General features: G+C 53.9%; 1 protein-coding gene across 5 annotated transcripts in view; it reads left to right on the top strand.

The window, feature by feature from the left end:
- Positions 1 to 1,050: 1,050 nt before the first annotated feature.
- LOC133359667 (APOBEC1 complementation factor-like) overlaps positions 1,051 to 23,916 on the top strand; it is a 28,575-nt gene continuing 5,709 nt past the window's right edge. For 2 of the 5 annotated variants that reach the window (XM_061578163.1, XM_061578161.1), the window contains exons 1-12: positions 1,051 to 1,188; positions 8,773 to 9,198; positions 11,513 to 11,647; positions 12,035 to 12,165; positions 12,742 to 12,980; positions 13,513 to 13,674; positions 14,279 to 14,376; positions 15,256 to 15,363; positions 16,388 to 16,676; positions 17,299 to 17,555; positions 17,960 to 18,096; positions 18,791 to 19,065. In XM_061578163.1, coding sequence (XP_061434147.1) covers positions 8,983 to 9,198; positions 11,513 to 11,647; positions 12,035 to 12,165; positions 12,742 to 12,980; positions 13,513 to 13,674; positions 14,279 to 14,376; positions 15,256 to 15,363; positions 16,388 to 16,676; positions 17,299 to 17,555; positions 17,960 to 18,096; positions 18,791 to 19,065 — 2,047 coding nt within the window. In that variant the 5' untranslated portion in view covers positions 1,051 to 1,188; positions 8,773 to 8,982. Of the gene's footprint in view, positions 1,189 to 8,772; positions 9,199 to 11,512; positions 11,648 to 12,034; positions 12,166 to 12,741; positions 12,981 to 13,512; positions 13,675 to 14,278; positions 14,377 to 15,255; positions 15,364 to 16,387; positions 16,677 to 17,298; positions 17,556 to 17,959; positions 18,097 to 18,790; positions 19,075 to 22,096; positions 22,227 to 23,916 lie in introns of those variants that run through there. The other 3 variants (XM_061578159.1, XM_061578158.1, XM_061578160.1) reach the window with 2 other exon arrangements.

Here is a 23,916-nt window from a genome sequence, read left to right as displayed (position 1 = left end):
GTGGGTGGGTGAGTGAATGGGTAGGTGAGTGAGTGGGTGAGTGAGTGGGTGAGTGGGTGGGTGAGTGGGTGGGTGGGTGGGTGAGTGAGTGGGTGAGTGGGTGGGTGAGTGAATGGGTGTGTGAGTGGGTGAGTGGGTGAGTGAATGGGTGGGTAGGGGGTGAGTGAGTGGGTGGATGGGTTAGTGGGTGACTGGGTGGGTGAGTGGGTGAGTGAGTGGGTGAGTGGGTGACTGGGTGGCTGAGGGGTGAGTGGGTGAGTGAGTGGGTGGGTGAGTGAGTGGGTGAGTGGGTGGGTGAGTGAGTGGGTGAGTGGGTGGGTGAGTGAGTGAGTGAGTGGGTGAGTGGGTGGGTGAGTGAATGGGTAGGTGAGTGGGTGACTGGGTGAGTGGGTGACTGGGTGGGTGAGTGGGTGACTGGGTGGGTGAGTGGGTGAGTGAGTGAGTGGGTGGGTGGGTGAGTGGGTGACTGGGTGGGTGAGTGGGTGACTGGGTGGGTGAGTGGTTGACTGGGTGAGTGAGTGGGTGAGTGGGTGGGTGAGTGACTGGGTGGGTGAGTGGTTGACTGGGTGAGTGGGTGACTGGGTGGGTGAGTGGTTGACTGGGTGGGTGAGTGGGTGACTGGGTGGGTGAGTGGGTGGGTGGGTGAGTGGGTGGGTGAGTGGGTGAGTGGGTGACTGGGTGAGTGGGTGAGTGAATGGGTGGGTGAGTGGGTGAGTGGGTGGGTGAGTGGGTGGGTGGGTGAGTGGGTGAGTGAGTGGGTGACTGGGTGGGTGAGTGGGTGAGTGGGTGAGTGAGTGGGTGGGTGGGTGAGTGGGTGACTGGGTGGGTGAGTGGGTGACTGGGTGGGTGAGTGGGTGGGTGAGTGGGTGACTGGGTGGGTGAGTGAGTGGGTGACTGGGTGGGTGAGTGGCTCAATGATTAACGAGGAGAGGGGGGCCAAGGTCTCTCGCTGTGGAGTTCGAACGTCAGCCCCTACACCCCCCACCACACCCCCCACCTCACCCCCCACCTCACCCCCCCCCCACCCCCCCACCTCACCCCCCCACCTCACCCCCCCACCACTGAGTGAGGAGTTGAGGGGTCTTCCTCGCCGCTGTCGCCCTCACAAATCGCGTGTTGATTAGCGGAGCGGAGAGACCCTCGCCAGCACCACCAGAGAAATCTCCCGGCTCTCGCCAAATTAACCAGGTGGGGGTGGTCGTGTGTCATGTGTGTGTCATGTGTGTGTCATGTGGTGTGTGTCATGTGGTGTGTGTCATGTGTGTGTCGTGTTTGTGGTGTGTGTCATGTGTGCGGTGTGTGTGTGTCATGTGTCAGTCGTGTATGTGGTGTGTGTGTGTCATGTGTGTGTCATGTGTGTGGCGCGTGGGTCATGTGTGATGTGTGTGGCGTGTGGCGTGTGTGTGGTGTGTCATGTGTGGTGTCATGTGTGTCGTGTGTAATGTTTGTGTCATGTGTGGTGTGTGAATGGGCTGTGATGTGTGTGTTGTGTGTGTGATGTGTGTAGTGTGTGTTTCATGTGTGTGGTGTGTGTGTGGTGTGTGTGATGTGTGTTGTGTGTGATGTGTGTCATGTGTGTTTCATGTGTGTGTGGTGTGTGTGGTGTGTGTGTGATGTATGTGTGTGGTGAGTGTGTGTGATGTGTATATATGCCACGTGTCTGTGCATGAGTGTGTGTGAGTGAGTGTGTCCGTGTGTGTGAGTGAGTGAATGTTTGAGTGTGTGAGTGAGTGAGTGTGTGAGTGAGTGGATGTGTGAGTGAGTGAGTGGATGTGTGGGGGTGTGAGTGAGTGTGAGCGAGTGAGTGTGTGAGTGAATGTTTTAGTGTCTGAGTGAGAGAGTGTGTGAGTGAGTGGGTGAGTGGGTGACTGAACATCTGGATTAGAAAGTCACGGAACAGCGGATGTGGGCCCATGTCCTTAACACCAGGACCAACCGTGGAGTTGATCTGCCCACTGACCATGGACTTGTCATCTGTAACATGCGCCTGCCATTCTTCCACTCCGGTGGTGGGTGTACACCCAGGACCCCATTCAAACCCTTAGTGGCCTGGTCTCAGCTCGCTGATGAAAGTTTCAAGCGAGAATGTCATCATCGCTTGCGGCTGGGCTTGGCATCGTCCCCCACTCCTCCTGATGTCGAGGGGAAATGAGCGAAGCTTAGGACTGTAGCTCATGCAGCTGCAATGTCTGCTTTGGGTAAACGTTCCAGACCTCCCCAGAGACCCTGGCTGAGAGTGGAGGTGTTCAGGCTGGCTGAGAAAAATCGACAGGCCCACTCTAATCGTCTACAGCATCCCACTTCAGAGAATGAGGAGGCTTACCGCAGCCTTCGTTCAGAGCTTCGGAGAGCCGTGAGGCGCTGCAAGGATGGGTGGTCGTCGCGGGTTGCTGAGGAGATGGAGTCTGCCTCAGTGGCCCGTGATCACAAATCGCTCTTTAACTCCATCAAAAAAGAAACCTGCAGCCTCACACCTATTACCATCATTAGGGGAAGGAACGGTGATCCAATCTCCGACCCCCAGTAACAGGTTTGCAGATTTGCTGAGCATTTCAGAGGTCCTGGGGGAGGGGACATCCCTCAGCTTGGATAACAACGTGGGACAAAGTGGGGATGACCCTGCCGAGGCTGCGGTGCCTCAAATATTGGAATAAGTCACCCCCTGTGAGTGGCTGGCTGAGGTGCCATCTGTTGAGGAAGTACTGAAGGCGATCCGGAGTCTGAGACCAGGAAAGGCACCGGGCAGAGATGATCTCCCAAGTGAAATGCTGAGGGAGGGTGGCGTTTGTGCACAGACTGCCCTACATGACATCATAACAGTCTGGACCACTGCACGTGTTCCGCAGGACTGGAAGGATGCCCTGGTGGTCCCCCTCTTTAAGAAGGGGGACCGCACAGACTGTAACAACTACAGGGGCATCTCACTCCTCAGTGTACCGGGAAAGGTCCTGGCAAGGATTATTCAACATCGTTTTGCTAGGCACGCTGAGAAGAGGCTTGTGGCGCCCCAATGCGGTTTCAGGAAAGGGCGGTCCTGCACGGATGTCATATTTTTTGTCCGTCTCCTGCAGCAGAGGTGTAGGGAATTCCAACAAGACCTTCAAGTTTCAAGTTTATTTATTAGGTATAGCCCTCTGAGCCATCTAAATCTCTGCTTTATTGAACTGGTCAAGGCCTATGACATCCACAGTAGGCCTGGGCTCTGGGTTGTTCTTCGTGCTTTCTGAGTCCCTGGCCCTCTGCTCACGCTCATTAAGGACCTTCATGATGGTGAGCAGGCCCGGGTAAAACTACGTGGCAGGGAGTCGGAGCCATTCGCTGTACACCTTGGGGTGCGACAGGGATGTCTTCTGGCTCCCACATTATTGAACATCTATTTTGACCAGGTAGTTTATGAGGCCTTAAATAGCTGTACCAGAAGAATTTCCATCTGGTACAGATACAATGGGAGGTTGATCGATGCTCGGGTGTGGTCAAGGAATGGCTCCCTATTGGTCAACCATGTTATGTATGCTGATGATCTGGAAATCGCTGCTCACTCAAAGGAGGAGTTGGAGGTGCTGCTTCTGAAACTGGAGTGTGCCACTAAGAGGTGGGGCCTTACCATCAGCCCCACCAAAACGAAGCACCTGCCTGGGTAATTTGTACCATCGGACACTCCACCCCCACAACTCCCAATCGGCGATAGGGCAGTTGTGGAGAGAGTGGAGAGTTTCTCCATACCTGGGCAGTGTGCTTATGACTGGCTCCGGTTTAACAGTAGAGGTCTCACTCCGAATCAGTCAAGCGGCATTATTTTTTCATCGGTTGCGTAACGCTGTGTAGAAGCTACCTGGTCTGTCGTTCCACACGAAGGTTCAGGTCTTCTCGGCCAGTCACTCCCTCCCTTCTCTACGCTTGCGAAACGTGGACCCCCCTAGTGGAGCATCTTCGCCGGTTATAAACATTTAGGCTGGCTTGCCTACGATCCATCCTGGGTTTAACCAGGCTGGATTGTGTGCGGAGCTCACAAATCCTTGAAAGATCTGGACAAAGTCCCATCGGTGAGCTCCTCCGGCAGGCAAGGCTGCGTTGGCTGGGTCATGTAGCCCGCTTGCCCAGTCACCGCATGCCTAAACAGCTTTTATTCGGCTGTATCGAGGAGGCTAAATGGGCGCGGCATGGGCTAGAGAAGAGATGGAGTGACGTGGTACAGTAGGATGTGGAGCTGAGTGGACTTGCCGATGACTGGTACCAGCGGTGTCAAGATCGGTTTCTGTGAAGGAGGCTCGTGAAGGACCCTACTGGGCAATTGGAGGCAGTCGCCTTCCAAAAACAACGGAGGGCAGAGGAGCGATGCTCAAAACAATGATCGGAGTGCCGGGCGGCTAAAGCACAGTTGGCACAGTAGGGGGCACAGGTGGTGCATCAGCCAGTCATGTCAATCGACCCGTCGCACCTGGGTCTGCCCCGTGACCTCCTGCCAGCGTGGCCTCAAGGTGCACATAGCCTGGCACAAGCGTCGTGGTGACATCACCGCGACTTAGTGGCGAATGGCGGTTGTTGTTGTTGAGGTAGTTGCAGTGGGTAGCGCTTCGCTGCGCTATGAACCCGGCGACCCGAGTGACGATTCTTTGAACCGGTCCTGGACTTCCCCTAGGTCGACTCAGCATCAAATGAGTACCTGGTGTAGCGGTGTAGTGTTGTGGTGGTGGTGGTGTAGTGATGGTGGTGATGTAATCGTGGTGGTGGTGCAGCGGTGTTGGTGGTGATGGTGTAGTGGTGGTGGTGTAGCGGTGTTGGTGTAGTGAGCATCGCTAGCACTGGGGGAGAGACAAAGGCGGCCGGGCGTGGTGGTGGCCACCCACCCCCTCTGTGTGCCACAGTGCCGGTAGCCTTCATAGGTGCTGCTGCTACTCGCTACTAACATCACTTGCCCCTACAGCCCGCTAGAGGCTACACGGGGGATCTTTGTCTGTGTATACGGTCTCAATGTATCTCTGTGGGTCTCCATGGGTCTTTGTGGATTTATATGTGTCTATATGGGTCTCTTTGGGTGTCTGTGGGTCTCTGTGGATCTGTGGGTCTCTGTGGGTCTGTGGGTTTCTATATGAGTCTCTGAGTATGGGTCTCCATGAATGTCTATGTATCTCAATGGGTCTCTATGTGTCTCCATGTAGTTTTATGTATCTCTATGGGTCTCCATGGTTATCTATGGGTCTCTGTGGGTCTCAGTGGGTCTCTTTGTATCTTCATGTATATCTATGTATCTCTATGGGTCTCTGGGAATCTCTATGGGTCTCTATGTATATTTACATATCTCTATACATCTATATGAGTCTCTATGTGTCTCTGTAGGTCTCTGTGTATCTTGATGTACCTCTGTGGATATATATCATATGATGTATTAATTTTTTGTTTTATTTTGTTTTATTTTTCTACCTACGTGAGTGAGTGGGTGGGTGAGTGAAAGAAACAAAGCGTATGGATTCCTGCAGTCACGAAAGCTTCAAATCAAGATAAACATGGTTTAGTTTTGGTATGGGTCTCGATGAGTATGGGTCTCTATGGGTCTTTGTGAGTCTGTGTGGGTCTGTGTGGGTCTATACGAGTTTCTGGATATTTGTGGGTCTCTATATGGGTCTCTGTGGGTCTCTGTGTATCTCTGTGGGTCTCTGTGGGTCTCTGTGGGCTTCTGTTGGTTTCCGTGGGTCTCTGTGGGTCTGTGGGTCTCTGTGGGTCTCTATGTATCTCTGTGGGTCTGTGTGGGTCTATAAGAGTTTCTGGATCTTTGTGGTTCTCTATATGAGTATCTGTGTATCTCTATGGGTCTTTGTGTGTCTCTGTGTATCTGTGTGGGTCTTTGTGTCTCTCTGTGGGTCTCTATGTATCTCTATGGGTCTCTGTGGGTCTCGCTTTGTGTATCTCTGTGGGTCTCTGTGTATCCCTGTGGGTCTCTGTGTATCTATGTGAGTCTCTGTGTATCCCTGTGGGTCTCTGTGTATCTGTGTGGGTCTTTGTGTGTCTCTGTGTATCTCTGTGCGTCTCTGTGGGTGTATGTGGGTCTGTATGGGTCTCTACGAATCTCTGGATCTTCTTGGGTCTTTGTGTGTCTCTGTGTGTCTCTGTAGTTCTTTGTGGGTCTTTGTGGGTCTCTGTGGGTCTCTGTGGGTGTCTGTGGGTCTCTGTGTATCTCTGTGGCTCTTTGTGTGTCTCTGTGGGTCTCTGTGGGTCTTTGTGGATCTCTGTGTATCTTTGTGCGTCGCAGTGTGTCTCTGTAGGTGTCTGTGGGTCTATGTGGGTATATAAGAGTCTCTGGATCTTCGTGGGTCTCTATATGTGTTTGTTGGTCTCTGTGTTTCTCTGTGGGTCTCTGTGGGTCTCTGTGTGTCTCTGTGGGTCTCTGTGTATCTATGTGGGTATCTGTGTATCTCTGTGGGTCTCTGTGGGTCTTTGTGGGTTTGTGTATCTCTGTGCGTCTCTGTGTGTCTCTGTGAATCTCTGTGTGTCTGTGGGTCTTTGTGTGTCTATGTGTGTTTCTGTGTATCTCTGTGGATCTCTCTGGGTCTCTGTGTATCTCTGTGGGCCTCTGTGGGTCTCTGTGGGTCTCTGTGTGTCTCTGTTGGTCTCTGTGGTCTCTGTGTATCTGTGGGTCTCTGTGGGTCTCTGTGTGTCTGTGTGGGTCTCTGTGAGTCTCTGTGTGTCTGTGTGGGTCTCTGTGGGTCTCTGTGTGTCTGTGGGTCTCTGTGGGTCTCTGTGTGTCTATGTGGGTCTCTGTGGGTATCTGTGTGTCTGTGGGTCTGTGTGGGTCTATACGAATCTCTGGATCTGTGTGGGTCTCTATATGGGTCTCTATATGGGTCTCTGTGGGTCTCTATAAGGGTATATATATGTGGTTATTTACGTATCTATATTGAGGAGAGAGAGGTTAGAGGCAGAGAAAGAGAGACAGAGAGAAGGGGAGAGAGAGAGGAGATAGAGAGAGAGGAGAGAAGGGGGGGAGAGGGATCCTGCCCCAGAGAAGCGTCGTGATGTGAGTTCGACTCTGAGCAGGCGAGGTCACGGGTCCAAGGTGAGGTTCGAGACAGCCCGAGAGAGATAGAGAGAGGGGAGAGAGAGGGGAGAGAGATGAGAAAGATGAGAGAGAGATCAGCGAGAGATGAGCGAGAGGTGAGAGAGATGAGAGAGATGAGAGAGAGATGAGAGAGATGAGAGAGCGAGGTGAGAGGGATGAGAGAGATGAGAGAGAGATGAGAGAGATGAGTGAGAGAGAGGGGAGAGAGAGGGGAAAGAGGGGAGAGAGAGGGGAGAGATGAGAGAGATGAGCGAGAGATGAGAGAGATGAGCGAGAGATGAGAGAGATGAGAAAGAGAGGAGGATCATGAATCATCGCCTATGGAGGCTACCGGCACTGTGGCTACACACACAGTGGGGTGGTGTGGCCAGCACCACCACGCCCGGCCGCCTTTATCTCTCCCCCAGTGCTAGCGATGTTTACTACACCACCACCATCACCACTACACCACCACCACACCACCACTACACCACCACCACCGCTACACCACCATCACCATCACCACCATCACCATCACCACCATCACCACCACCATTACCACCACCATCACCACCACCATCATCACCACCATCACCACCACCACCATCACCATCACCACCATCACCACCTTCACCACCATCACCACCATCACCACCCTCACCACCACCATCATCGCCACCATCACCACCATCACCACCATCACCTCACCATCACCACCATCACCACCATCACCACCACCATCACCACCACCATCACCACCATCACCCCCACCATCACCATCACCACCATCACCACCATCACCACCATCACCACCACCATCACCCCCACCATCACCATCACCACCATCACCACCACCATCACCACCATCACCACCACCATCACCACCACCATCACCACCATCAGCAACATCACCACCCACACATCAACAGTCACTTCTCGTTATCTCTCCTGCTGAGCTGTTGGCGGGCAAAGGTCGAATACAGATAACACAGAGGGCAAAGTTACACCACCATCACCACCATCACCACCATCACCACCACCACCATCACCACCAACATCACCATCATCACTATCACCATCACTATCACCATCACCACCATCACCACCATCACCACCGTCACCAACATCACCACCACCACCATCACCACCATCACCATCACCACCATCATCACCACCATCATCACCACCATCACCACCATCACCACTACCACCCCCTACAGCCTGCTAGAGGCTACACAGGGGATCTTTGTCTGTGTGTAGGTGCTACTAACAGCACTTGCCCCTACAGCCTGTTAGAGGCTAGACGGGGGATCTTTGTCTGTGTGTACATGTATGCTGTGTGTGTATGCTGTGTGTGTGTGTGCTGTGTGTATGCTGTGTGTGTGTATGCTGTGTGTGTGCTGTGTGTGTGTATGCTGTGTGTATGCTGTGTGTGTGTAATCTGTATGATGTGTGTATGCTGTGTGTGTGTATGGTGTGTGTGTGTATGCTGTATGTTGTAGGATGTGTGTATGCTATGTGTAATCTGTGTGCGTGCTGTGTGTGTGCTGTGTGTGTAATCTGTATACTGTGTGTATGCTGTGTGTATGCTGTGTGTGTATGCTGTGTGTGTGCTGTGTTTAATCTGTATGCTGTGTGTATGCTGTGTGTGTGCTGTGTGTTTAATCTGTATGCTGTGTGTATGCTGTGTGTATGCTGTATGATGTGTGTATGCTGTGTGTGTGCTTCTGTGCCCGCAGTAACTCGAGGCGGTGATTCAGATCGTCAGGGGAAGGAACTCCGGGGAGCATCACCACCATCACCACCATCACCACGACCCTCACCATCACCACGACCATCACCACGACCCTCACCATCACCACAATCACCACGACAATCACCACCACCACCACCGCCTCCCCATCAAAATTCCGAATCAGGGACCAGAATCGAAGCAGGAATCGTGCAGAATGGATGAGAATCACGGCGACGGGGGGACCGGACCCCTCCGGGAGGGGCCCCCCACGGGGGGAGAGGCCCCCACGGGGGGAGGGGCCCCCACGGGGGGGGGGACCCCCACGGGGGGGGCCCTAAGGGGGGGAGCCCCCGCGGGGAGCCTCGCGGGGGTACAGAAGGAGGCGGAGCTGAGGGCTCTGGGCCAGCGGACGGGATACAGCATCGTGCAGGTACAGTAGTGTAGTGTATAGTGTAGTGTATAGTGTGTATAGTGTAGTGTTAGTGTAGTGTATAGTGTAGTGTATAGTAGTGTAGTGTAGTGTGTAGTGTATAGTAGTGTAGTGTAGTGTGTAGTGTATAGTGTAGTGTGTAGTGTAGTGTATAGTGTAGTGTGTAGTGTAGTGTATAGTGTAGTGTAGTGTATAGTGTAGTGTATAGTGTAGTGTGTAGTGTATAGTGTAGTGTATAGTGTAGTGTATAGTGTATAGTGTAGTGTATAGTGTAGTGTATAGTGTAGTGTGTAGTGTACAGTAGTGTAGTTGTGTAATAAAGGTCGTTGAGGGGACTTCTGGAATCCGTCTTTTATTCAACTTGTATCACGGCTTTCCTTCACGCTGCTGACCGGCAGCGTGAGAGGGATAGAGACGCACCGCCACGTGGCAACCTGGAGCCCCGCTTCCGCGTGGCCCTCTTCCTCCGTTCGTTCCCGTTCTGACCCCGTGTCGTTCGTCTCCACCCCTATTTAATACCCGTGTCATGTGGTACGTTTCCACCAGTCATGGTTAGCCTCCATGGAGTATTCCAGGCTCCCTCGTAAGTTCCCGGGACCACGCCCCTGACTCATCTCCCCATTGGCTGTGGCCAAAGCCAACAGAACCAATCCTCTATTAACAGCTGTCACCTTTCCATTACGTCAGGGCCACGCCCCTAGGCTTCCCCCCATTGGCTATAGACCAGGACCGGCAGAGCCAATCATCATGACGAGTTGTGATACGTCAGTGAGCCGGATATATCCTCACATTACAGTTGTAGTGCCATAAGAGGGGAGGGGCTGCTGGGGGCTCTGGGACCTTAGACAGATAAGCCCTTGGCGCCAGGCGCTAGGATCCCAGGCACCCCAGACAGTTAAGCCCCTTGGCGCCACCAATGGGGGGGGGGGCTGTGTGTTCTCTGTGGGATATCTGGGGGTGCACACAGCCCCACACCTCGTTGGGGACGAGGCATAAAAGGGCAGCTCCCTGGCTGATCGGGGCCAGTCGCAACTCAAGACCCAAGACCCGCCAGCCAGCCGGCTTAGGACCCTGGACCCCCTCGTCCCGCTTGTCCTTGTAAGGGCCGGGACGCTGTGAGGCCAGTGGTGGGACTCTGGGATTCCCGGCTCTACGTCCTTGTAAGGGCGAGTTCCGAGGAAGCCAGAGTCCAGACCTGCACCTTGGCTGGGTCGGGTCAGGTAGCCTCCCCTAGGGTAATTGTAGCCGGAGGACCCCAGAGCGTAGCCAGAGTAGTGTATCTAGGCTGTGTACCTAGGCTGTGTACCTAGGCTGTAACAGAGTATCAGGACTGTTGGAGTGTTGTATTGTAATAAAGAAGTTACCTCTACAAGTGTCTCCGGGAACTCATTACATAGTGTATAGTGTAGTGTATAGTGTAGTGTGTAGTAGTGTATAGTAGTGTAGTGTATAGTGTAGTGTAGTGTGTAGTGTATAGTGTAGTGTAGTGTATAGTGTAGTGTATAGTAGTGTAGTGTTTAGTGTAGTGTAGTGTGTAGTGTATAGTGTAGTGTATAGTTTAGTGTATAGTGTATAGTAGTGTAGTGTATAGTGTAGTGTGTAGTGTATAGTGTAGTGTTTAGTAGTGTAGTGTATAGTGTAGTGTATAGTGTAGTGTATAGTGTAGTAGTGTATAGTGTAGTGTATAGTAGTGTAGTGTATAGTGTAGTGTGTAGTGTAGTGTATAGTAGTGTAGTGTATAGTGTAGTGTGTAGTGTAGTGTATAGTGTAGTAGTGTATAGTGTAGTAGTGTATAGTGTAGTGTATAGTATAGTGTATAGTAGTGTAGTGTATAGTGTAGTGTATGGTGTAGTGTATAGTATAGTGTATAGTAGTGTAGTGTATAGTAGTGTAGTGTATAGTAGTGTAGTGTATAGTGTAGTGTATAGTGTATAGTAGTGTAGTGTATAGTAGTGTAGTGTTTAGTGTAGTGTATGGTGTAGTGTATAGTGTAGTGTATAGTAGTGTAGTGTATAGTAGTGTAGTGTATAGTAGTGTAGTGTATAGTAGTGTAGTGTATAGTGTAGTGTATAGTAGTGTAGTGTATAGTGTAGTGTATAGTGTAGTGTATAGTAGTGTAGTGTATAGTAGTGTAGTGTATACTAGTGTAGTGTATAGTGTAGTAGTATAGTGTAGTGTATAGTGTATAGTAGTGTAGTGTATAGTAGTGTAGTGTATAGTGTAGTGTATAGTGTAGTGGCAGTTTATTTGTATTACAAGCACACCTCTCCCATCCGCCCCCCACCACCCCACCCCCCCTGACCCCCCCCCCCAGGAGAACGGGCAGCGCAAGTTCGGGGGCCCCCCACCGGGCTGGGAGGGCCCCCCCCCCCAACGAGGCTGCGAAGTCTTCCTGGGGAAGCTGCCGCGGGACCTCTTCGAGGACGAACTCGTGCCGGTGTGCCAGAAGGTGAGGTCACAATGGGGAGGGGGGGGGGTGACGTCACAATGGGGGGGTGACGTCACAATGGAGTGGGTGCGACGTCACAAAGATGAGGGTTGCGGGGAGTTTGGGTCACGGTGTTCGAGACTACACGGGGGGGGGGTGGGGGGTGACACTGACTGTGTGTGTGTGGGGGGGGGTGTTCGAGGCTACAAGGAGGGTGTTGTTGTTGGGGGGGGGGGGTGACACTGACTGTGTGTGTGTGGGGGGGGGTGTTCGAGGCTACAAGGAGGGTGTTGTTGTTGGGGGGGGGGGGGTGACACTGACTGTGTGTGTGTGGGGGGGGGGAGGTGTTCGAGGCTACAAGAGGGTGTTGTTGGGGGTGGTGACCTTTGTCTGTGCGTCCCGTCGCAGATGGGAACGATCTACGAGATGCGGATGATGATGAACTTCAACGGAGACAATCGCGGCTTCGCCTTCGTCACGTTCACCAGCAGGCAGGAGGCACAGGAAGCGATACGCCAGCTCAACAACTACGAGATCAGGTGGGGTGTGTCTGTGTGTGTGCAGCCCATGGGCTTGTAATTACCAACACGCTGTTCCGGCATCGGCGCATCCACACCACATCATGGATGCATGCCTGGTCCAAGCAAGAACATCTGCTGGACTATGTAGTGATGGGTCAGCGGATGCGAGCCCATGTCCTTGACACCAGGACCTACCGTGGAGCTGATCTGCCCACTGACCATCGACTAGTCATCTGTAAGATGCACCTGCCATTCTTCCACTCCGGTAGTGAGTGTACACCCAAGACCCCATTCCAACCTAAGGTGGCCTGGTCTCAGATAGCTGATGAAAGCTGCAAGTGAGAATTTCATCATCGCTTGCAGCTGGGCTTGCCATCGTCCCCCACTCCTCCTGATGTCGAGGGTAAATGGGCGAGGTTTAGGACTGTGGCTCATTCAGCAGCAATGGCTGCTTTGGGTACGTGGTCCAGACTTCCAGAGTCTATGGGCAGTGTTGAGTCTATGCTGAGTCAATGGGTCTCAGTTTTGAGTCTCTCCATGCCCCCTGTTTACCACCACCCCCACACCCCCCACACCCCCCACCCCCCCACACAGGAAGGGCCGCCTTCTAGGGGTGTGTCCCAGCGTGGACAACTGCCGCCTCTTTGTGGGCGGCATCCCGAGGGGCAAAGGTCGCGAGGAGATCCGTCAGGAGGTGGCCAAGGTCACGGAGGGGGTGGTGGCGGTCATCGTCTACCCCAGCGCCAGCGACAAGGCCAAGAACCGTGGCTTCGCCTTCGTGGAGTACCGCAGTCACCGCGACGCGGCCATGGCACGCAGGAAGCTCCTGCCTGGTGGGTGGAGGTGGGTGGGTGGGTGAGTGGGTGAATGAGTGGGTGGGTGGGTGGGTAGGTGTATGAGCGAGTGGGTGGGTGAGTGAGTGGGTGAGCGAGTAGGTGAGAGAGTGGGTGGGTGGGTGGGTCGATGACCGAGTGGGTGGGTGAATGAGTGAGTGGGTGGGTGAGTGGGCGGGTGAATGAGTGGATGAGTGGGTGAATGAGTGAGTGGGCGGGCGGGTGGATGAGCAAGTGGGTGGGTGGGTGGGTGAGTGGAGGGGTGGTGTTTTGGTGTTTGGGTTGGTGGGGAGGGGGTGGGTGGTGGGTGGGTTGAGGTGCGGGTGAGTGGGAGGGGAGGGATGAGGGGGAAACCACCACCCTCACCACCACCACCTCCATCACCACCACCACCTCCACCATCACCTCCACCACACCCACCACCACGAACACCACCACCCTCACCACCACCACCACCCTCACCACCACCCCCCCCCCCACCACCACCCCCACCACCACGCTAACCACTCCACCACCACTGTACCTGTGCCAGGTCGTATCCAGCTGTGGGGCCATCCAATAGCGGTGGACTGGGCAGAGCCTGAGGTGGAGGTGGACGCTGAGACGATGGCGAGCGTCAAGATCCTCTATGTGAGAAACCTCATGCTGGGCACCACAGAGGAGACCCTCCTACAGTCCTTCAGCATCACGCCTGGTTAGTGTCCTAGAAATACACAGAGATACACAGAGACCTATAGAGACACACAGAGATACACAGAGATACACAGAGATACACAGAGATACACAGAGACACACAGAAACACACAGAGATACACAGAGATACATAGAGACTCATATAGATAGTGGAGATACACACATAGACACATAAATACAAAGATGCCCCGTATAGCCTTAACAGACTGAAGGGGCAAGTGCTGTTAGCGAGTAGCACCTATGAAAGCCGGAACAGCACATGAGGGGGTGGGTGGCCAGCAGCATGCCCGGCCGCCTTTGTCTTCTTAGCGGCGATGTTTACTACACCACCACCAACGCTACACCAGGTTCTCATTTGAGGCTGAGTTGACCTTGGGGAGGCCCAGGACCGGTTCAGATAATCGTCACTGGTGTTGGCCGTGAGTGGAAATCAAACTCGGGTCGCCAGGTTCATAGCACAGCGTAGCGCTACCCGCTACACTACCACTCCCCACATACATACACACTCACACAAGTACATACACATACACACATATACACACACATACACATACACACACACATACACACACACACACACACAAAACAACACCGGTCTTCCGCAGGAGCGGTGGAGCGAGTGAAAAAGATCCGGGACTACGCCTTCATCCACTTCGGCAAGCGGGAGGAAGCCCTCAAGGCGATGGAAGTGATGAACGGGAAGGTGAGCTCCCTGCCGCCAATCAACAGACGTGCCAGTTCGACGCTCGGCAGAAAAGAGCTGTGGGTGAAGGAGAAAGCTGTGGGTGAAGGAGAGAGCTGTGGGTGAAGGAGGGAGCTGTGGGTGAAGGAGAGAGCTGTGGGTGAAGGAGGGAGATGTGGGTGAAGGAGGGAGCTGTGGGTGAAGGAGGGAGCTGTGGGTGAAAGAGAGAGCTGTGGATGAAGGAGTGAGCTGTGGGTGAAGGAGGGAGCTGTGGGTGAAGGAGGGAGCTGTGGGTGAAGGAGAGAGCTGTGGATGAAGGAGGGAGCTGTGGGTGAAGGAGGGAGCTGTGGGTGAAGGAGAGAGCTGTGGGTGAAGCAGAGAGCTGTGGGTGAAGGAGGGAGCTGTGGGTGAAGGAGGGAGCTGTGGATGAAGAAGTGAGCTGTGGGTGAAGGAGGGAGCTGTGGGTGAAGGAGGGAGCTGTGGGTGAAGGAGAGAGCTGTGGGTGAAGGAGGGAGCTGTGGGTGAAGGAGAGAGCTGTGGGTGAAGGAGAGAGCTGTGGGTGAAGGAGGGAGCTGTGGGTGAAGGAGGGAGCTGTGGATGAAGGAGAGAGCTGTGGTTGAAGGAGAGAGCTGTGGGTGAAGGAGAGAGCTGTGGGTGAAGGAGAAAGCTGTGGGTGAAGGAGAGAGCTGTGGGTGAAGGAGGGAGCTGTGGGTGAAGGAGGGAGCTGTGGGTGAAGGAGAGAGCTGTGGGTGAAGGAGAGAACTGTGGGTGAAGGAGAGAGCTGTTGGTGGAGGGAGCTGTGGGTGAATGAGAGAGCTGTGGGTGAAGGAGGGAGCTGTGGGTGAAGGAGGGAGCTGTGGATACATGAGGGAGGTGACCGTCGCTCTGCGCCCTCCCCAGCACCTCGACGGCTCTCCCATCGAGGTGACGCTGGCCAAGCCGGTGGACCGCGATAGCTACGTCCGCTACACACGCGGAGCGGGCAGCCGCAGCTCCATGCTGCAGCAGGTGACACACAGAGACACACACAGAGATACACAGAGATACACAGACACACAAACACACAGACACACACAGAGACACACAGAGATACACACACAGACACACGCAGAGATACACAGAGATACACAGAGACACACAGAGACACAGACACACACACAGAGATACACAGAGACACACAGAGACACAGAGACACACAGAGACACAGAGACACAGAGAAACAGAGACACACAGAGATACACAGACACACAGACACAGAGACACAGAGAAACAGAGACACAGAGACACACAGATAACTATAGAGACACACAGAGATACACACAGAGACACACACAGACACACAGAGACACACAGAGACACACATATAACTATAAAGACACACAGAGATACACACAGAGACACATACACACACAGAGACACACAGAGACACACAGATAACTATAGAGACACACAGAGATACACACAGAGACACACACAGACACACAGAGACACACAGAGAGAGACATAGACCCATAGAGATGCACAGATACACACAGAGACCCATTAGAGGTACACAGAGACCCATCGACTAAACCAACGAGCTGCACTATTTGAGATTTCCTGGGCCATAACGACTCCATAGAGGCTCCACCACGTGACTCATATCAACATCATCACCACCATCACCATCATCACCATCACCACCATCGACATCAACATCATCACCACCATCACCATCATCACCATCACCACCATCACGACCATCACCACCACCATCACCACCATCACGACCATCACCACCACCATCACCATCACCACCATCACCACCATCACGACCATCACCATCACCACCATCGACATCATCACCATCACCACCACGTGGACATTCATAAGGCGTCTGTCTCCCTTGCCCCGCCCCCTTTTCGCCCCTCCCCATCTTGCCCACCCCTCCCCCCTCCTCCCCCCCTTCATCCCCCCCCTTCACCCTCACCCCGCCCCTCCCCATCTTGCCCACCCCCCCACCCCCCTTCACCCCCCGCCCCTCCCCGTACAGGCCCAGGCCGAGTGCTTTGGCTTCTACAGCGTCGGGGGCAGCGCTGTTGGGGGCGGGGCCCTGGGGGTGTTCGACTCCTCCCCCACGGGAGGCCCCTCCCCCTACCTGGGCCCGCCCGTCTACTACACCACGGCCCCTCCTCCCCCCCACCACCACCACCACTACGGGGGAGGGGGCGTGGCTATGGGGGGAGGGGCGCACCCCCACGTGGTGTCCGGGGTGGGGGTGGCCGCTGCACGTGGGCAGGGGAACTGCAGGGGGGGGGTCCTGGTGGCTCGCGCGCTCAGAGGTGGGGTGGTGGGGGGTGTGGGTGGGGGGTGAGTGAGTGGGGGGGTGGGGGTGTGTGAGTGGGGGGGTGAGTAGGCGGGTGAGTGGGTGGGTGAGCGGGTGAGTGGGTGAGTGGGTAGGGGGTTGGGAGGTGAGTGAGTGGGTGGGTGAGTGGGTGAGTGTGTGAGTGAATGAATGAGTGAGTGAATGAGTGAGTGAATGAGTGAGTGAATGAGTGGGTGAGTGAGTGAGTGGGTGAGTGGGTGAGTGGGTAGGGGGTTGGGAGGTAAGTGGGTGAGTGTGTGAGTAAATGAATTAGTGAGTGAATGAGTGAGTGAATGAGTGACTGAATGAGTGGGTGAGTGAGTGGGTGAGTGGGTGAGTGAGTGGGTGAGTGGGTAGGGGGTTGGGAGGTGAGTGAGTGGGTGAGTGAATGAATTAGTGAGTGAATGAGTGGGTGAGTGAATGAGTGGGTGAGTGAATGAGTGGGTGAGTGAGTGGGTGGGTAAGTGGGTGAGTGTGTGAGTGAGTTAGTGGGTGGGTGAGTGTGTGTGAGTGGGTGAGTGTGTGAGTGAATGAGTGAATGAATGAGTGACTGAATGAGTGAGTGAATGAGTATCCCATCACCCCGTATTCCCATCCAGGAGCTGCAGGCTGTCGGGGTCTCGCCGGAGGCCGTGGGGGCTACCCCCAGGTCCAGGGGTCTGGAACGGGGGGCACGGGGAGAGCCTCTCAGGGGGGTGGAGGGGGTGGAGGAGGGGGTGGAGGGGGTGGAGCTGGGAGGGGGTCACGTGGGGGTCGCGTGGAGCCGCGCGTCTTTGACCTCCTGCCCGGCATGGAGCTGACCCCGACGAATCCTGCATCAGTGCGCGTGCAAGGAGCGGCTCGGAGTCCCACACAGGTGGCGTCTGTGTGTGTCTGTGTGTGTCTGTGTGTGTGTGTCTGTGTGTGTGTCTGTGTGTGTGTCTGTGTGTGTGTCTGTGTGTCTGTGTGTGTGTCTGTGTGTGTGTCTGTGTGTCTGTGTGTGTGTGTCTGTGTGTGTGTCTGTGTGTGTCTGTGTGTCTGTGTGTGTGTCTGTGTGTGTGTCTGTGTGCGTGTCTGTGTGTCTGTGTGTCTGTGTGTGTGTCTGTGTCTCTGTGTCTCTGTGTCTCTGTTTGTGTCTGTGTGTCTGTGTGAGTCTCTGTGTGTGTCTGTCTCTGTGTGTATCTCTGTGTGAGTCTATGCGTGTCTCTGTGTGTCTCTGTCGTGTCTCTGTGTGTATCTCTGTGTGTCTCTGCATGTCTCTGTCGTGTCTTTATGTCTCAGCTTCTAGAGGAGCTATGCCAGACTAACAGCTGGGGACAGCCGATCTACCAGCTGCACTCTGCCGTGTCTCCAGACCAGCGACAACTTTTCCTCTACAAAGTCGCAATCCCGGCACTCGCAAGCCAGCTGGCACACACGTGAGGAGACGCACCCAGTCACTCACCAATTCACTCAGCTAATCAGTCAGCGAGTCACTCAGCCAGTCACTCAGCCAGTCACTCAACCAGTCACTCAGCAAGTCACTCAGCAAGTCACTCAGTCACTCAGCCAGTCACTCAGCTAGTCACTCAGCAAGTCACTTACCAAGTCACTCACCAAGTCACTCAGACAGTCACTCAGCCATATCACTCACCAAGTCACTCAGCCAGTCACTCAGCGAGTCACTCAGCCAGCCACTATCCCCCCCCCCCCCACTATTCCCCCCACCATCTCCCCACCCCACTCCCCCCACCATCTCACCACCCCCACTATTCCCCCCACAATATCACCCCCCCCCCACCATCTCATCACCCCCCCCACTATCTCACCACCACCCCCACTATTCCCACCACCATCTCACCCCCCCCCCCCCCACTATTCCCCCATCTCACCCCCCTCCCACACGATTCCCCCACCACCTTACCACCCCCCCCCCCCACCCCACTATTCTCCCCACCATCTCCCCCCCCCCACTATTCCCCCCACCATCTCTCCCCCCCCCCCCACTATTCCCCCATCTCACCCCCCCCCCCACACGATTCCCCCCACCACCTTACCACCCCCCCCCCACCCCACTATTCTCCCCACCATCTCTCCCCCCCCACCCCCCCCCCACTATTCCCCCACCACCAGGCACCCGTTCCAGCCCAGCAAGTTGTGTGTCTCTGTGGAGGAGGCGAAGTTGCTGGCGGCAGACCACGTGGTGCAGACGCTATGCATGCCGGGAGGCAGCGTTGGCCACGCCCTTCCGGGGGAGGCCGACCACGTGGTGCAGGCGCTGTGCATGCCGGGAGGCAGCGGTGGCCACGCCCTTCCGGGGGAGGCCGACCACGTGGTGCAGGCGCTGTGCATGCCGGGAGGGAGCGGTGGTCACGCCCCCCCTGGGGAGGCCGCGGGAAACTTCGCGGGTATGTGAGGTCGGTACGCGCAGAGACACGTACACACACAGATACATACACACAGACATAGATACATAGATACAGACACACACAGATACATACACAGACATAGATATATACACATAGATACATACACATAGATGCACACAGAGACAGACACACGCACAGATACATACACAGATAGATATATATACATACACATAGATACATACATTCCCACAGACAGACACACACACAGACAGATACATATATATACATATATGCATACACATAGATACATACACATAGATACATACACACAGAGACAGACACACGCACAGACAGATACACACAGACATAGATATATAGATACAGCCATACACACACATACATACAGATACACATACACATATATATACATAGACAGATATATACATACACATACACAAGGACACAGACACATACACACAGATACATACATACAAACATTCACACAGATACATACACACAGACAGATATATACATAGATACATACACATATACATACAGATACATACACAGACATAGATAGATATATACATACACATAGATACATACATACACACAGAGACAGACACACGCACAGACAGATACATACATATAGATATATATATACATACACATACACATAGATACATACACATATATACATACATACACACAGAGACAGACACCCACAGATACACACATATAGATAGATACAGAGATATATAGATACAGACACACACAGATACAGATACATACACAGACATAGATAGATATATACATACACATAGATACATACACATAGATACATACATACACACAGAGACAGACACGCACAGATACAGATACATATAGATATATACATATATACATACACAGATACGTACACATAGATACATACATACGCGCAGAGACAGACACACGTACAGACAGATACACACAGACATAGATATATATACATATATACATACACATAGATACATACACACAGAGACAGCCACACACAGACAGATACATACATATAAATATATATACATATATACATACACATAGATACATACACACAGAGACAGACACGCACAGCAAGATACACACGTATAGATATATATACATATATACATACACATAGATACATACACATACATACATACACACAGAGACAGACACGCACAGCCAGATACACACATATACATATATACATACACATAGATACATACACATAGATACATACATACACAGAGACAGACACACGCACAGACAGATACATGCTTATAACTGCAGGTTACTTTTTTGATGGCGTTAAATAGTGATTTGTGATTGTGGGCCGCTGAGGCAGACTCCATCTCCTCAGCAACCCACAACCACCACCCATCCTTGCAGTGCCTTATGGCTCTCAGAACCTCCGAGCGAAGGCTGCGGTAAGCTCCTCATTTTCTGACGTGGGATGCTGTAGCCGATGAGAGTGGGCCTGTCGCTTTTTCTCAACTATAATGAACACCTCTGTCAGCCAGGGTCTCTGGGGAGGTCTGGACCGCGTACCCAAAGCAGCCATTGCAGCTGCATGAGTCACAGTCCTAAACCTCGCCCATTTACCCTCGACATCTGGATGAGTGGGGGGCGATGCCAACCCCAGCCGCAAACGATGATTAAATTCTCGCTTGCAACTTTCATCAGCTTACTTAGACCTGGCCACCTTAGGTTGGAATGGGGTCTTGGGTGTACACCCACCACCGGAGTGTAAGAATGGCAGGCGCATCTTACAGATGACTAGTCGATGGTCAAGGGGCAGATCTGCTCCACGGTAGGTCCTGGTGTCAAGGACATGGGCTCGCATCCACTGATCCGTCACTATGTAGTCCAGCAGATGTTCTTGCTTGGACCCGGCATGCATCCCATGATGTTGTGTGGATGTGCCAATGCCTGAACAGCGTGTTGGTAATTACAAGCCCATGGACTGCACAAAAATCTAGCAGCCTCCTACCGTTGTTATTGAGCTGATCTGGCCCATGCCTTCCAATCACTCCAGACCAGGTGGCAGCATCATGACCAACTCGGGCATTGAAGTCACCCAACAAGATTACTCTATCCCGAGGGGCCACTTTAGCCAGCATTTGTGACAGGAGGTCATAGAAGGCATCTGACTTATCGGCCTTGCCTGCATCCCTCCACGGATGTTCCTCTTCGGTGGGGGCATATGTAACCACGACCACCACTCCTCGCCTCCGGTTGATGGGAAGGCGAGCCCAAAGTAGCCTGGGGCTTACAGCTTCCAACACCTCAATGCCACGCTCCAACGCCCCCTTCTTTATTTTGTTCAGAAGAAGAGCCACACCCTGTTGTTTGGCAGTCTCCTGCCCCGATTAGAGGACTGTCTACCCCTCATTGTGACAGGAGCCAGAGCCGGTCCACCGGACCTCGTGAATGCCACAGAGATCCAGGTGGTACCAGTCCAGCTCCCGACAGAGTAGTGGCAGCCTCTCCTCTGCAGTGAGCGTTCGAACATTCCACTTGGCCATCCGTAGTGGCTTGTCGTTGTTTCTGGAGGAGATTCAATCTCCTGGCTCCGCCAGATGGGGTTTGGCCAGGAGACGTCATAGACGCCTAGCCCCTCGGGGCCTCCGGCTCAAGCTTATTAGTGAGATATTTTATTCGTGGTTTAGTGGTAATTTATTGAAGGTGGAGGGGTTACCAGCCCCTCGCACCCATCCAGAGCCGCCATTTAGCCACTGTGGTGGTCACAGACGCCATGAGGGGAGAGGGCCAATCAGAATTGGCCCTCCTCCCCACAGCATTGTCAACGACAGTGTTGCCCGTCCGGCACCGCGAGGAGGTGGGGGGTTGTTTATGCACACACACTCACTAACCCACACACACCAACCCACACACTCACCCACTCACCATACTTACCCACCAACCTATACTCACCCACCCACTCACCCACTCACTCACCCACCCACTCACCCACCCACTCACTCACCCACCTACTCACACTCTGCGTGTCTAACTCAGCCCCCCCCCCACCTTTTTCCTCCTCCAGGCAACCCGCTGAGCACTGCCACCACCACCTCCCCCACTACCCCCAAGCCCACCACCCCCACCAACACCACCACCCCCTCCACCACCCCCACAACCCCCACCAACACCACCACCCCCTCCACCACCCCCACCACCCTCACCACCCCCATCACCCCCATCCCTACCACCACCCCCACCACCGCCATCACCACCTCCATCATCACCACCATCACCACCCCCACCACCCCCACCACCACCCCCACCACCCCCACCACCCCCATCACCAACACCCCCACCAACCCCACCAACACCACCACCCCAATCACCACCCCAATCACCACCCCCATCACCACCACCCCCACCAACCCCATCACCCCCACCACCACGCCCACCACCGCCACACACACCCACACACCTACCCACACACAACAACAACCGCCATTCGCCACTAATTGGCGGTGACGTCACCAGGATGCTTGTGCCAGGCCATGTGCACCTTGAGGCCATGTGAAGTGTCGAACGCCCGCTGGCAGGAGGTCACGGAGCAGACCCAGCAGGGGCCACAGGTCGACTGACTGAGACGAGTGGCTGATGCACCACCTGTGCTCCCTACTGTGCCAACTTGTTGTGCTTTAGCCAACCTGGTGCTCCGCTCGTTGTTGTGAGCGTCGCTCCTCCGACCTCCGTTATTGGAGGGCAACTGCCTCCGACTGCCCAGCAGCATCCTTCACGAGCCTCCTCCACAGAGGCTGATCGTGACACCGCTGGTACCAGTCATCGACAAGTCCACTCAGCTCCACATCCTCCTGTACCACATCACTCCATCTCATCTCTAGCCCGTGCCGCACCCATTTAGCCCCCTTTATCCGGCCAAACAAAAGTTGTTGAGACATGTGGTAGCTGGGCATGATGGCTACATGACCCAGCCAACGCAGCCTTGCCTGCCGGAGGACCTCACCGATGGAACTTTGCCCAGATCTTTGAAGGATTTGTGAGCTCACACAATCCAGCCTGCAGGTTAAACCCAGGATGGATTGTAGGCAGGCCAGCCTAAATGTTTCTAACCGGCAAAGATTTTCCATTAGGGGGGTCCACGTTTCGCAAGCATAGAGAAAGGACGGAATGACTGTGGCCGAGAAGACCTGAAGCTTCGTGGGGAGCAACAGACCAGGTAGCTTCCACACAGCGTTACGCAACCGATGAAAGATAATGCCGCTCGACTGATTCGGAGTGAGACCTCTGCTGTCAAACCTGAGCCGGTCATGAGCACACTGCCCAGGTATGGGAAACTCTCCACTCTCTCCACAACTGCCCCATCACCAATTGGGAGTTGTGGGGGTGGAGTGTCCAATGGGACAAAATACCCAGGCAGGTGCTTCATTTTGCTGGGGCTGATGGTAAGGCCCCACACCTCTTAGTGGCACACTCCAGGTTCAGCAGCAGCGCCTCCAACTCCTCCTCTGAGTGAGCAGCAATCACCAGATCATCGGCATACATAACGTGGTTGACCAATAGGGAGCCATCCCTTGACTGCATCCGGGCATCGATCAGCCTCCCATTGTATCTGTACCAGATGGAAATTCATACGGTACAGCCATCGAAAGTTTCACAAACTACGTGGTCGAAAAATATATATTCAATAATGTGGGAGCCAGAGGACATCCCTGTCGCACCCAAGGTGTACAGCGAATGGCTCCGACTCCCGGCCATATAATTTTACCCGGGCCCGCTCACCATCATGAAGGTCCTTAATGATCATGAGCAGAGGGTCAGGGACTCTGAAAGCACAACGAACAACCCAGAGCCCAGGCCTACTGATGTAGGTCTTGTTGGAATTCTCTA

Source organism: Lethenteron reissneri, chromosome 65 (genome assembly GCF_015708825.2).
Source record: "Lethenteron reissneri isolate LAM-NWPU_2019-01 chromosome 65, ASM1570882v1, whole genome shotgun sequence".
Lineage (NCBI taxonomy): Eukaryota > Metazoa > Chordata > Hyperoartia > Petromyzontiformes > Petromyzontidae > Lethenteron > Lethenteron reissneri.
This window is presented reverse-complemented; position numbering and strand designations above follow the sequence as displayed.